Here is a 13,828-nt window from a genome sequence, read left to right as displayed (position 1 = left end):
ACGTACTTGTCTTATTATGTCCATGCCAATGTTATAGCCGTTTCGTCCTAGTTGCCCGTGGCTTTTTCCACTAGGCCTTGAGGCATCACGTCCTCTCTCCTGACACTTTACTCACGTGTCTCACACTCTACAGCCCTTGAGTATTTTCACAACAATAATCGTTCAGTCAAACGTCCTGCTTACCTCTTTTGTTGTTGACCTGCCCTGTGACCACTTCCGCATCGGGCATGTGAGCAGAGAAGCAGGTTTCCTCATGGATGCACAGAGAGCAGATATTTCGTTTAGACACTGAAAGAGGCCGTAGATAACCAGAACATCGCAGTTAGGTTCTTCTCTGCTTATTCTACTACGAGGAGCATTTCACAGTCAACAGTACGAAGCAGAGCAAGCAAGTCATCGGCTAGGGAACTGGTAACACATAATGGACACACATACGTCACACACGCTGCATGCCACACGAACAGGCGCACATATAGCACGATGCCACACCGTACACAACACACACACATGATACACATATATTATTCTTAGTGTACTACATACTTTAATATAATAAATTAATCTCTAGCATATAAGTATTGCTAAACACACAGCCACATACAAAGCGTCAACAAAAACCGTGTTGCCAACTCAAGAAAAAGAATGGTCAGGTATTTAAAATTTCCCCCTGGCCCTACATATGCGCATCAACCTACATTTTTAATCTCCAGGTGTACGTTATTAATTCTTATGCTCTATCTGTTCTAGGTCAATTTCAGCATGTCCTGCTATTTATGCTGTTAATCTCTAGCACATACACCTTGTTACATAGAAAACACGACACCATACCCCCCTACACCCCCACAGCACCAACAACAATAAGGCACCATTAAATATCCAGCATCAGGCATGCTTTCTTCTGAGCGGGAAAAATTAGGACAAAGGAGGTCAATGGCCAGTTTGGCGAAAAAACGCCCATGATGGATTCAAATACAGGATGTATTGATACGTTATAGCGTCGCTTCAGTATATAGATACAGGATATACTTATCAGTCAAATACAGAACATTTATCACAACCGGCGATGTGTAAATTTGAGCACAAGCGGCGGTGCCGCCACTCGTGCCTCATTATGTACATAAGAGAACCCTGCAGATTACTGGTGGCAAACACTTTCACAAGAGTGAAGGTGATGTTGTACAGATCGTATTCGTGAATATTCTTAATTCTTACACAGATAGATGAAAGTGACTTATTACACTTCACAGTGCTCCACTTATGTAAAGTAAGGGGATTGCTGGGAGCAGACGTTGTCGCCCATCTTTCATGTCTAGTAGATTAGACCTACTATTCATCACACTGGCCACATTGTAACGACTTACCAAACGCTGGTCCATTTTCAAATATCAAATATTTATGATCTCTATTCCTAGCAGTGAACTAAGAGTATGCTAAGCACTGACCAAAGAGGAACACAAGTGAGATTGATGGGAGCGATGATTTCTACGTTGCTCAATATTTTAGTATTAATTAAGTGATGGTCACGATCATCGATTATACTCTCTCATCGCCGTAACAGTGGCCTTGAACCAGCGCTTGCGTGTGTATCAAAAGTGCCATAATCGATTCTCATAAAAACAAAAAATATTTAAAAAAAATCGAAATTAAGGATGTAAAACTTGAACAAGAAAACTTGCGAAAGTGTATGAGAATCAGCAGTATCATCGCCTACTATACAGTTATCGTCTTTATTAACATACATGTAGTTATACACACGAGTAGTAACAGTGCAAAACAACGTAAACAGGTAAACAGCGCACATACATGCCACACACGTAACCATGACATGACGGTTACGCCACGCAGGCATTCAACACCGCAGTAACCGATTGCTAACCGATATCGGTTACTTGGCCGGTCCAACGGCACGATGATCGACTACGAAATTACAACGATTGACAACACTAGTATTAATGCCAATGGTTAAAAGGTACAATTTACAATCCTGTACCGTTTTGAGAAGACACACTCACAGTCCTGATATCATGTGCATTGGTGCGCGTCACGTACATGCAGGTAGCAGAAGCGCGCATGTAAGCACGGTTGATCTGCCCGCCAACTCAGAAGCACATGCCTCGACTTATTGTGATACACACCACTTGGCCATGATCACTCGGCGTATGATTTTCCTATTGCGTTTATCGTCCGGGGGGTATTTTCACCCTACCAAGAATGAGAAACTGACAAGTATGTTGTTCCTTCACCTGCCACAAAGGCGAATATGAGCAGAGGAATGGTTCGAATGAGACAAAATACAAAGTCAATTTGTATTACACAATGACATTTCTAATGAACATGCATAGCATATTTAAAAGTTATTCTTGGCGACTAACATGTCGTAAGAACATTTCGCTAACCGTCGTAGAATCCGAATACGTCATCAAACGAGATGCATTTATTGTGTGGCGGTTGCCAAGTTCAACGCGATTGTTTGCTATATGACAGAATGTGGCCTGCAATATTTTCTACTTTATATACCATAACAAGTCATACAACTACGATGGTAATTTTTATACTAGAGTAATCAGTAACACATTCGCTGATTTAGGTTAACTATACTTCGCTAGCTTCTGTTCTCTTCGATTGTGGCATGTTTTTATGAAATAACCCTTTACAGGTGCCACTGAATAAGAGGGCAAATGTAAGCTACAACTGCGCCGATATAAGACAAATCTGGGTATCTTATTACTAATCTAATCTCAGTAAGAGAAGAAACACGTCCAGCTCAGAACGTGGTATTTCCAAAGGTTGTGATAAACTCATATTAACTACGAAAGAAAAAAAAAGGTTCTCAACCTCCTATCTTCATGGTACCTACACTCAACAAAAACTTTACAGCAATATTTCAAATTAGATTGAATCACATAAGAGCTTTTCAGAAAAAAAGTTACTCACCAACAATACCTTCTGCAACATAAATCCAACTTAAAAATGACCGGGAATACATAAAGTAATATCGTCATATTAAAAAATAAACCACCATTTTTGCCAGATAAATTACTGAACGCAAGAGAAAATTCCTATTACTACATGCACTGAGATATGCAACACGGCTTAACGTCTTTTATAGCAAGATAGGCCCTGCAAATGGTAAAAAATATTCAATTACTATTGGCAGGATTTACACTAAATATCTCCCCTGCCCAATCATAAAAAGCTTCTGTTCTTAAACATTGGTCTGTGAAGAAATACTGATTATAATAACAAGTGCGCAGCAGCCGACCAGTGTCTCATCTGAGGTTCTGCCTGCCTCTACTCTACTGGCCTTTGTTCTGAACTGACACAGCATTGGAAAGCTGTTCATCGCATAAACCGGCTACTTTTGCTCGATGCAAAGAAGCTGCCTTCTGCACTAAAGAGGGGTATTAACACCTAAAACATCACAACCCTAAAGGGCCCCCGTCTCCACAAGGCGCGGCCGGCGGCGGGAACGCACGGAAACCGGCGTCGTTCACCGCATACGCGCGCAAAAGTTCAATCTATTATATCTTATAGCAGCAGTCCCCTGACAAGCACGGGAGCAGCCGGGTTATCACGACGACGCGCGAAAGTCAATGAGTGTTGACTTTTGCGGCTGAACGCTGGACGGTGAAACACAATTTGAACAATCAACGCGATTGCTTTTTTTATCACATGTTCTGATCACGCTTACCATCAGCCAATGACAACAAGCACATGCCCGATTAATTTCTATCATCACTGAACCGAGAGTGAACACAATGCCGCTCGACACAATTGCGCGAAATCACAACGTATTTTTTTTTCAGCACAACGGCGCTGCGTGTTTCGCCTGTGTCGTTACGCGGTGATTATTAGCTGAGCATTGTTGAAGTGCGGTGTTTATTCCTTGTTCGTGTGCTGTCTCAGGAGTTAGTAATATGTGATTCCCGAGAATTATGTAAAGCCTAACGTGATTCGTGGTGATAGTTGCAATACAAATGTATTGCTATATATTTATTTCTCAAAACGGCAGCCATTACTACAGGACACTAGGCATTTACCTGCTGGACAATAGCTCGCCTAAAGCTTTGAATAATAATAATAGTAAAAAAAAATTAATTTTTTCCAATTTTTAACTTTTTAAAAATTGTTTAATGAATGTAGTAAAATATTTGTTTACATTTTGAAACGCTGAAGTGCCAGAAGTAGATACTAAAGAGTAAAAAAGTAAGGGAGAAATTTTTTTTCCCCAGCTGAGATTCAAACCCGGAATCTGGGGTTATGAAACCGAGCTCCTACCGACTACGCTACGGCGGCGGGCAAGACACGTGAAATAATTCCCACGTACGCGGTGATTGAATTTTGACTTAATACAATTTTTTTTTTACTTTTTAAATTTTTTAAATTTTTGTCTCGGCCAGAACCATCTGCAAGACGTGGTGATTCTGAATATATCTTCAGTTAGCGCGATTGAATGAAAAATCACGGAGAAAAGCGAGATCAAACAAACACACACACACACACACACACACACACACACTGACACACAAGATTAGCCTCATTATAGTATAGATTATAGAGTACTAGTACAAGCACTACATTTCCGAGACACTTACTAGCTGATTGTCATCTGCCACTACTGTAGTCGATTTTAACACGCAGCTACACCGAATGTTATTGTACACGTACCTTGCCGTTGGGAGTGCTCTTTGCGAAAAATCAATATGAAAGCTATGAAAGCAAATTTGACACAGTACGTGACACAGATGTAAGCGAGGCGTTTTCCCCCCTAATGCGATACATTGTGGCCAATCGAGTTGACTCTGACTTCGTTAAATGGATATTTGCTGCAACTGAACCGAGAATGACAATTTGATTGACGGTAGAATTCTCAAGTGCATACTCGTTGAATTGCGACTCGGTTAACATATATTATACAGTTAACATGCATACTCGTGTTTCGATGGAATTTTTTTAGTCGTCCATAGTCTGAGGTTGAAAAAAACACATTGTGATGTGAGCGTTTGCTAATATATGTTCAAAGATGTAGTTTGTAGGTGGTCGACTAAAAAGAAGTGGAGAAGGGAGAGAACGGAGGTAGGAGTGGGGAGGGGGAGAAGACGTAGAGAGAAGGAGCGGGAGAGAAGTGACAGAGAGAGTGAGGAAGTAAGAAAGAATATTTCTGTAACATTTTCAAGCAATTCATTTGTTGTTGTGTGGCCTATCTATAGAATGTTAAAGAACAACATTGCAGGGCGCGAAATTATCCTTTTTTTCTGGTAGTTACACAGACTGCTAGATTTTGTAATCTGGTAGTCCATGAGAATTTCTGGTAGTTCAGAATTTTGGAATAGGAGAAGGAAGATCTATTTAACTCTAATCTTCCAATTAGAAACATTTACAATTAAATTAAAGGCTTTCAAATAGACACAAAAGACAAATAGATTTCTCATAGATACCAAGCATAGTTGCACTGAATTTTGATGTATTGTTCATTCTTTATAGTTGTTACCTTCCTGACTGTTTTAACTTTTAGATACATTTATTGAACGTTTTAATAGGAACGTTCGCATTCCTAAATGCTTTGTGGGCAAAGATTTTTGCAAGTTGTTAAAACTTTAATGTAATATGAACATATTGTATTAATGAAGTTCTTATGAAATAATAAATCCCAAGTACAGCAAACTGGCTTTTACTAAATGTGAAAGTTCAATATTTATTCAAGGAAATCGTTGATAGCACGAAATTCTCTGCCTATCCTAGGAATTTCAACTACTTTTAAAACCTGTCAAACTTGAATGCTGTTCTCCACTCTGATTTGCATTTACAGAGGTGTCATGTTTCCTTTGTGTGCACAAATTTACTATATATGTAAAGCATGTGCCTTGAAAGGGTAATTGATAATCACTAGCCCATTGTGTGATTTTGTGAACATTGCAAGATGAGTTTCATCATGTCTTTTTGCAGATAGAGAAGTTGGTGGATAAAGAAACATATGACAGGTACATAAAGTCTAAGTTTGAATACGAGGTGGAATTGGATCCTCATCGGACATTCTGCCCTGGACCTGACTGTGAGACTGTGTGTCATGTGTGTCCGGCAGAACCGAAGACGGCAAAGGCTGTCAACTGTCCCTCGGTGAGTTGCGTAGCATGTCAGAGGTTATGATGAAGTATCGTTCAATAGATGATGTGTTAGAGATTGACATGGAATTCTGTGGTGGATGAATTAAGCATAATAGTAGCAGCAGTAGTGGTCGTGGCAGCAGTAGTAACAGTAGTAGCAGTAGTAGCAGTAGTGGTCGTGGCAGCAGTAGTAGCAGTAGTAGCAGTAGTGGTTGTGGCAGCAGTAGTAGCAGTAGTAGCAGTAGTAGCAGTAGTGGTTGTGGCAGCAGTAGTAGCAGTAGTAGCAGTAGTGGTCGTGGCAGCAGTAGTAGCAGTAGTAGCAGTAGTAGCAGTAGTAGCAGTAGTGGTCGTGGCAGCAGTAGTAGCAGTAGTAGCAGTAGTGGTCGTGGCAGCAGTAGTAGCAGTAGTAGCAGTAGTGGTCGTGGCAGCAGTAGTAGCAGTAGTAGCAGCAGCAGCAGTAGTAGCAGCAGCAGCATTGGCGACAGCAGCAGCTGTAGCAGCAGTAGCAGCAGCCATAGCAGCAGCATTTTGCGACAGCAGCGGTAGCAGCAGTAGCAGCAGCAGTGGCGACAGCAGCAGTAGCAGCAGCTGTAGCAGCAGCAGTGGCGACAGCAGCAGTAGCAGCAGCCGTAGCAGCAGCATTTTGCGACAGCAGCTGTAGCAGCAGTAGCAGCAGCAGTGGCGACAGCAGCAGTAGCAGCAGCCGTAGCAGCAGCAGTGGCGACAGCAGCCGTAGCAGCAGCAGTAGCAGCAGCCGTAGCAGCAGCAGTGGCGACAGCAGCAGTAGCAGCAGCAGTAGCAGCAGCCGTAGCAGCAGCAGTGGCGACAGCAGCAGTAGCAGCCATAGCAGCAGCCGTAGCAGCAGCCGTAGCAGCAGCAGTAGGAGATCAGCTGAGTATAGTATATAGCGCTACTCGTGCGTGTGTTGGATGAGTGCCTAGCAATAGATAATAAGTGTCGATGTTCCCCGGCCCTCGGCGATAATTATGCTGCTTCTTTTTTGCAGTGCGGACTACACTTCTGCTCAATGTGTAAATCACAGTGGCACGGGAAACTCAGCTGTGATGATAACCAAACCAAACTAGGCCTAACCAACGGGTACGTTACCGGCACGCGCACGTACACTAATCTGCTAAATTCCACTTACTATAGTTGGCAGACGGTGCTAACATGGAAGGAACGAATGAATTGCACTTTATATTAAATTTCAGGTTCAATCTGCAGCGCGAGTAGTGAACGCTGATGGAAGATAAGTCTAATGTAGCCACACTAGTAGAGCAAAGTCAATAATGGCCACTCTGCCCGACATAATGTTTGATAAAATAACGCAGGGAAATTAAAGCGGGATCTGCTGACGTCAAGAAGAAGGTGTAATCACTGATGACATTATGAAAACTTAATGAACACTAGGTATATCTCCTCTTTTGCACAAATAGTTTGCAGAGAGTGATTAGGAAACCATTATGAAAAGATCTACCCATTTTGGGAGCTTGTTTTTTATTATTAAAATTTTAAGGAGCAAGTGTGAAAAAGTAGCTCCTTAATACTCGGTTAAAGCCAAAGTTTATATGCGTTTCTATTCACACGCCGTTGTGCTATACCACTAAAGTTGACAGCATGGTTGCTGGTGATTGGTAATTGATGATTGATTGATGATTGTCGATTATTTTGATCATGTTTAGAGTGAACTAATTCAAGAAACTTGATTCAGCTCTACAAAGACAAGAAACAAAGACAACTAGATCATTCGTTCCAATTTGTTGCCGATAGGTTTAATTACATGCCTTTGTCATAAAATACTATCGTAATATACTATGACTAAAATATACTTGTGATAAAAAAAAAATGTCAATGGAATTACTGTAGTTATGGATGTTTATTGACTATCATTAATTACCAGGCGTTTTTTTCCAATATATAATTACTCCTCGATGTTAGTACATTCTCGATCGTTCAACCCCGGATTTATCGTGAAACGAGACTGCTCTCTGTTTGTCTGACTTGGGTTGGGCCACCTTTAAAAAATTGTTTGTTTCCCCTTTAAGGCTCAGGGTACCGAGTAGGTAGGTAGGTAGGCAAAAACTTTTTTATTTTGTTTTGACAAGATGTGTGTATGTATCTTGTATATTCTGTTTTGTGTATGTTTTTGCAGAACAAATTTGATTTTTTTTTTTGGCAAAACGAAATAATTTTTGTTTTGTTTTAATCGGCCAATAAAATGTGTCGAGTAGCGGCGTTTTGGCGAGTCGGACGATAAAGGGGAAACAAGCAATATTTTATCTTAGGCCTTGTCTCTGTTACAGGTTGGCATTGTCGAGCAGGGGAGATGATAGTGCCCTTATCAAGCGCTGTCCGCTCTGCCACGTGCCGATCGAGCGTGACGAGGGATGTGCACAGATGATGTGCAGACGCTGCAAGCACGTCTTCTGCTGGTACTGCCTCGCCTCGCTCGACGTAAGTACGCTTCTAAATATGACTCAAGTACGACTTTAACTATGACGTATGTATGCTTCTAACTATAACTCAAGTACAACTTTAACTATGACGTATGTATGCTTCTAACTATAACATATGTACGACTTTAACTATGACGTATGTATGCTTCTAACTATGACATATGTAGCCGAACTTTTAACTATAGACGTATAGATCCTATCTGAACTATGAACTTAGTACGACTTTAAACTAATACGTAGTATTGGCTCTAGACTATGACTGCAAGTACGACTTTAACAAAACGTATGTATGCGCCTAACTATTACATATTACAGCCTTTAACTATGACGTATGTACGCTTCAACTAATAACTCAAAAGTACAACTTTAACCTATGACGTAATGTAGACTCTAACATGACATATGTACGACGTCAAACTATGACGTAATGTATAGCTCTCAACTATGACATATTACGACTTGTGAAACTAAAGAGTAAGTAATGCTTCTAACTAGAAACGTATTACGACTTTAACTATGACGTATGCGTAAATGCTTTCGTAACTATTGACATATAGTACGCACTTTAAACTATACGTAATGTATGCCTTGCTAACTATACATAGCGCTACGACTTTAAACTATGACGATATATTGCCTTCTACACTATGAAACATATGATACGACTTTAATAGACGTATGTATGCTTCTAACTATGACATATGATCGATCTTTAACTATAGACGTAATTGATGACTTCTAACTAATACGTAAATTGTACGACTTAACTATGACTAATGATACGCTCTAACTATGCAACAAGACGAACTTAACTATCGACGTAATGTATGACTTTCCTAACTATGACTGAAGTACACTTAACTATGACGTACATGTAGCTTCTAACTATGAACATAGTGTAAACGACTTAACTTATGAGCGTAATGTACGCTTCTAACTATATTACTCAAGAGTACAACTTAACTATTGACGTATGTTGCCTGTCTAACTATGACATAATTAACGACTTAACCTATGACGTAATGTATTGTCTCAACTATGACATATGTACGACTTTAAACTATACAGTATCATTATCAATCTAACTAATGACATAATGTACGACTTAACTAAGACATATGTATAGCTTCTAACTATCGACTCAAAGTACTGACTTTAAACTATGACTTATGTACGCTTCTAACTAGACCAATAATATACAGAGATTTTTATTAGTATATTATAATTTATAACATGACGTATGTAAGTCATTCTAAAAACTATGACCAATACGACTATTAACCTATGACGAATGTATGCAGCTTCTAACTATGACGTATTACCGCTTCAACTATCAGACATATTATCGATTTAACTAATACACTTAGTATGCGTCTAACATGACTCAAGTACGACTTTAAACGTATGACTATTACGCGTTCAACTATTGACAATATTACGACTTACTATGACGTAATGTATGCATTCATATACATGACTCAAGTAGCAGACTCTAACCTATGACGTATGTAAGCATTCTACACTATGAACTCAAGTACACCTTTTAAGCTAGTGACGTATGTATACTTCAACTATTACTCAATAGACGAACTTTAACTATGAACGTATATGACCTTCTAACATATGACTCAAGTACGACTTTAAACTATGACGTATGTATCTCTAACTATACTAGAAGTACGAATTTAACTAGACATATGTAGGCTTCTAACTACGACTCCAAAAAAAATAATTACGACTTTAACATGACGTATGTACAAACTTCGTAACTATGACTGCAAAGTACGAACATTAACTTATGACGTAATGTTACGACTTCTAAAATAGACTCAATTATGACTATTAACTAAAATGACGTAGTAGCTTCTAACTATGACTCAAGTACGACTTAATAACTATGACAGATGTATTTCTTCTAAAGACTCAGTACTGACTTACTAATGACGTTATGTACCTTCTAACTATAAACTCAAGTATACAACCTTTAACTATAAGACGTAGTATTCTTCTAACTATGAACTCAAGTAGCGACATATAACTATGACGTAACATTGGACGCTCTAACTATACGAAAGTAACGTCTGTCACTATTACATCAAGTCAGACATTAACATGAACGTAACAAATTACGCTTTCTAATATGACGATATGACGACTTTCTAACTAGACTTTAAGTACGACTTTAACTAATGACGTAATAGTAACGGCTTCTAACTATGACGTACATGTACGCTTCTAACTATGACGTATGTACGCTTCTAACTATGATGCAAGCACGTCTTCTGCTGGTACTGCCTCGCCTCGCTCGACATAAGTACGCTTCTAATTATGACGCAATTTTGTCAAATTTGTCATTATTAACCCCTGGTATAAGTATGTACGTGAGTTCGACATGGTTAGGAGAAAGCACGAGCAGGTATGTGAGTATGACGTATGTATAAGCAAGTACGGAACTACGATGTAAGTGTAAGTATGGTGTAAGTCTACGATGTAAGTGTAAGTATGGTGTAAGTACTAGTATGCAGAGGGGCACACTACACAGGTTTTTGCTTGAATGAGGTTTTATTTCACGGATGTTTCATTAGAATAAATGCTCACACCACTCTGTATTTATGCATTCCAAGTGCCCACTTATTAAACTAGGGAATTGTGCAAAATGACAAGTAAACCTCAGTGCCATGCGTGGTTACCATTGAACACGAACAATGAGCAGTGACGCACTGTGATATATGTAAACAGCGTTACAGAGATTGTTTTTGTTTCCGAATATCAGATGAAGGTAAACGTTGTTCTATCCACTCGGGTACGCCTGCTGACGTCGTGGCTAAACTTGTGCGTGTGTGCGCGCGTGCGTGCGTGCGCGCGTGCGTGCGTGCGCGTGCGCGTGCATGTGTGTGCGTGCGCGTGCGTGCGTGTGTGCGTGTGTATGTGCATGCGTGCGTGCATGAGTGTGTGGCCCTGGCTTTAAGTAGTGGTTATTGGATATTTTCATTCTTATGCTCAGCTACATCTTGTGTTAGTGTTCATACAGGGGCGTGTACAGGGGGGGTGTCCAGGGGGTCCGGACTCCCCCCCCCTGCTATAAGGGGTCTAATTTCAAAAAATTTCTGGGGGAGGGCCCCCCAGACCACCCCTTCGCGTGCTCGCAATTTGGGTTACGGTTAAACCTCCCCTGGTCCAAATCCTGTACACGCCCACGTCATATGCTAGCCTCTGATATTACATAATAGTAGTGATGCTACCTTATAGATGTAGCACTTAACAGTTCCACAGCTCTCCTGTCATAAGCCTTTTGCATGGTCTATGGTCACTGTACCTTGCACTACTCTAGATTGGTATTATTTACCTTTGTGCGGGCTTACCGGTCATTGCAAGCTAGTACGTGCGGTTATTATTTGCGTACGTTTCATTTTCAACGGCTAATTTACGTTCTAATCAATAGGCATCTGTCAGCTGCAACCCCTGCTATTTTGTGCTTGCAGGACGACTTCTTATTGCGGCACTATGACAAAGGACCGTGTAAGAACAAGCTAGGTCATTCCCGTGCGTCTGTCATCCTGCATCGTGCCCAGGTACGAATGATTGACAGTAATGATACGAAGTCAGTCTGACACGTTCTTTATTCGCGCTATTTGTCAAAGCTGCTTTGTGACAACATCAAACATTGTGTTCACAAGCGTTCTGATAACAGTTGTTGTTTTCTATTAGAGAGTCTTAATCATGAGAAGAAAACAGAGACTGTTTTTCCCCACCATGCACGCTCTGTGTATGTGTCTGTGTGAGTGTTCTCTCTCCGTTGAATGGCGCGCTTTCATCACTAGACTTGGTCTGTCGCTGTTATAACTAATTTAGGCTGCATGAGTCGAGCCGGTTTAGAAGCCGGCCTTAACTAATGCTGGCCACTTGATATCTTATTCGTGATAGTATAACACGAATATCAGTAAAGAAGAAAGAACGAGTACGGGCTGTAACGAAACTAATTTAATCTCAATCATAATGCATAAATGGTTCGTATGTATGCCCTCGTCGGAAAGCAGTTTCAACGTTAGCAAACGATGCCTTACTGTCCTTGGATGAATCCTCCATAAAGATAATTGTGATAATTGTTGAAGCTCTGAGAGATTATTCTGCAATAGAATCGCTTTGCGACGGCTCCTTCACAATGAGCGTGAAACCGGCGGGGGTTTCCGGCATGCGCGGGCATCCAGCATCCGGGGGTTTCCGCGCGGTCGCTGGTGGGTGGGCGCGCGATCGCGGTTATGATTTGGTGCGTGACGCTGTACGCGCTCGCGTACACAGTCAGAGATGCCTACCACTACGATTTATCCGTATTTTATACGAATTTCTATTCCTTTTGCACCACTACGACCAGTTTGTATCAAACTACGAATTTCACTGTGATCGCAAAAAAAAACATTTTTTTGTCAATTATTGTCATTTTTTGTCAATTTATTGTCATTTTTGACCCTCAGAATGCAGGAAATTGCATCTCAGAATCAAAAAATTTTCCGGGGGCATGCCGGACCCCCTTAGCAAACTCGGGTCACTACGTGACCCTCAAACTACTAATTTGATGGCCAGAAACTACAGATTGCTTCAAATATGTGTTGGCATCTTCTATTGCCCACTTCACTGGTGAATCGGTGAATTCCGTACAACGCGCGCAATTCAAGTGACATGGCGCAATATCGCGCGACTCCAACGACGGATCGCAGACTGGTAGAAACGAAAGTAAATATTACGGGGTTCGTTGAAATTCGTTTTCCGAAAATCCAGCTCGAATAAGCCATAGTCTGCACAGTGGTGTGTTTTTGTGTGGCAGACGATGAAACGATACGCGTACAGTTGCCGTACACCCCTGGTTCCCAACCGGGGGTACTAGTACCCCATGGGGGTACCAGCGAACACCACAGGGGGTACCTGGGAAGCCTCTTAGACAATTTAAAAAACATAACAATACATCAGTGTTGGTTCTTCATTTTGCTTATGGTGGGCGAAGGGGTACCAGGAGATAGCGTAAAAAAATTAGGGGTACGGGGAGTCCAAAAGGTTGGGAACCACTACCGTACACGCTCCTCCTCTATTGTAGGTCGTTGGAATATTTGCTGGTTTCGGCGTCCTGCTTCTTGTCGCTTCACCGTTCCTGTTGCTGGCGGCACCCTGTATATTGTGCTGCAAGTGTAAGGTGAGCCAACGGACCATCGTGCATGCCTAATTATGCTCTATTCTAGCTTTCTTCTGTCGCTCTCTCTCGCTCTCTCTCTCGCT

The 13,828-nt window shown here is 41.0% G+C and overlaps 1 protein-coding gene across 1 annotated transcript in view; it reads left to right on the top strand.

The window, feature by feature from the left end:
- Window positions 1-13,828, top strand: part of LOC106805066 (probable E3 ubiquitin-protein ligase RNF144A-B) — a 42,774-nt gene that overhangs the window by 26,022 nt on the left and 2,924 nt on the right. The window contains exons 4-8 of the mRNA XM_014806540.1: window positions 5,947-6,117; window positions 7,111-7,202; window positions 8,408-8,558; window positions 12,043-12,132; window positions 13,650-13,745. Coding sequence (XP_014662026.1) covers window positions 5,947-6,117; window positions 7,111-7,202; window positions 8,408-8,558; window positions 12,043-12,132; window positions 13,650-13,745 — 600 coding nt within the window. The remainder of the gene's footprint in view (window positions 1-5,946; window positions 6,118-7,110; window positions 7,203-8,407; window positions 8,559-12,042; window positions 12,133-13,649; window positions 13,746-13,828) is intronic.

The sequence above is a fragment of the Priapulus caudatus genome, unplaced genomic scaffold (assembly GCF_000485595.1).
Source record: "Priapulus caudatus unplaced genomic scaffold, Priapulus_caudatus-5.0.1 Scaffold98, whole genome shotgun sequence".
Classification (NCBI taxonomy): Eukaryota; Metazoa; Priapulida; class Priapulimorpha; order Priapulimorphida; family Priapulidae; genus Priapulus; species Priapulus caudatus.
This window is presented reverse-complemented; position numbering and strand designations above follow the sequence as displayed.